General features: G+C 41.1%; 1 protein-coding gene across 1 annotated transcript; it reads left to right on the top strand.

The window, feature by feature from the left end:
* The first annotated feature begins 234 nt into the window (after positions 1 to 234).
* LOC128847970 (olfactory receptor 11A1-like) lies at positions 235 to 1,182 on the top strand. The gene has a single exon (XM_054047692.1). The coding sequence runs from the start codon at positions 235 to 237 to the stop codon at positions 1,180 to 1,182; it is 948 nt and encodes a 315-aa protein (XP_053903667.1).

Below are 1,182 nucleotides of genomic sequence, written 5' to 3'. Positions count from 1 at the left end.
ATTCTTTAAGTTGCTGTTCGAGAAGAGCAATAATCTATTACAGAAATTGAGTTGTCTATCAATTTACACCATGGGTTGCATTCCCCACCCAACCGTTCAGCCAGTAACCAGCAGGAGAAGTCATTAAAAAAAAAAAAGAAACTTCTGGCATTATTTGCTGACAATACATTAATCTTTAAATATATTTTTCATGTTCTCTTCCAGGGTATATTGGATTTTCTCTAGATACCACCCATGGCCAATGCAGACTGGAGCAATAAAACAGCTATAGAATTCATCCTCCTGGGATTTGGGAATCTCCCTGAACTGCAAGTTCTTCTCTTCCTTCTATTTTCAGTTATCTACACTGTGACCATGGTAGGGAACATACTCATCATTATACTTGTTGTAATTGATCAGCACCTTCACACTCCCATGTACTTCTTCCTGGGGAACTTGTCCTGCCTGGAAACTTGCTACACCTCAACTATCCTGCCCAGGATGCTCGTCAGTCTCCTGACGGGGGACAGAACCATCTCATTCAGAGGCTGTATTGTACAATTTTATATTTTTGGAGTCCTAGTTACTACAGAGTGTTTTCTCTTATCTGTGATGTCTTATGATCGGTATTTAGCAATATGCAAACCATTGCACTATGGAGCTCATATGAATGGCAGATTCTGTGCCCTGCTGGTGGCTGGGTCTTGGATAAATGGCTTTTTGGCTATTACCATGACAACGTCTTTGATGTCACAACTGCCTTTCTGTGGCAGTAAGATTGATCACTTCTTTTGTGATTTCACTCCAATGGTAAAACTCTCCTGCAATGACACTCGCCTAATAGAATTTTGGGGTTTTGTCCTGTCAACTGTATGTTCACTGCCACCATTTCTACTAACTGTAACATCCTACCTTTGTATCATCACCTCCATCCTGAGAATCCCTTCCACCACTGAGAGGCAAAAGGCATTTTCCACCTGCTCCTCCCACCTCATTGTGGTTACAACTTTCTATGGGACTCTGATCATTGTTTATCTCCTACCCAAAACTAAGATACTGAGAGACCTGAACAAAGTGTTCTCTATCTTCTACACAGTCCTGACTCCCCTGGTCAATCCCCTCATATACAGCCTGAGAAATAAAGAGGTAAAAAAGGCCCTAAGAAAAGCAGTCAGTAAATTTATGGATTTCACGAGAATTTAG

Source organism: Malaclemys terrapin, chromosome 13 (assembly GCF_027887155.1).
Source record: "Malaclemys terrapin pileata isolate rMalTer1 chromosome 13, rMalTer1.hap1, whole genome shotgun sequence".
Lineage (NCBI taxonomy): Eukaryota > Metazoa > Chordata > Testudines > Emydidae > Malaclemys > Malaclemys terrapin.
Note: the sequence above shows the minus strand (reverse complement) of the source record. Positions and strands in the feature narration are given on the sequence as shown.

Excerpts from the sequence above, each read along its gene's own strand:
- LOC128847970 (XM_054047692.1), top strand. The coding sequence starts at position 235 with ATGGCCAATGCAGACTGGAGCAATAAAACAGCTATAGAATTCATCCTC.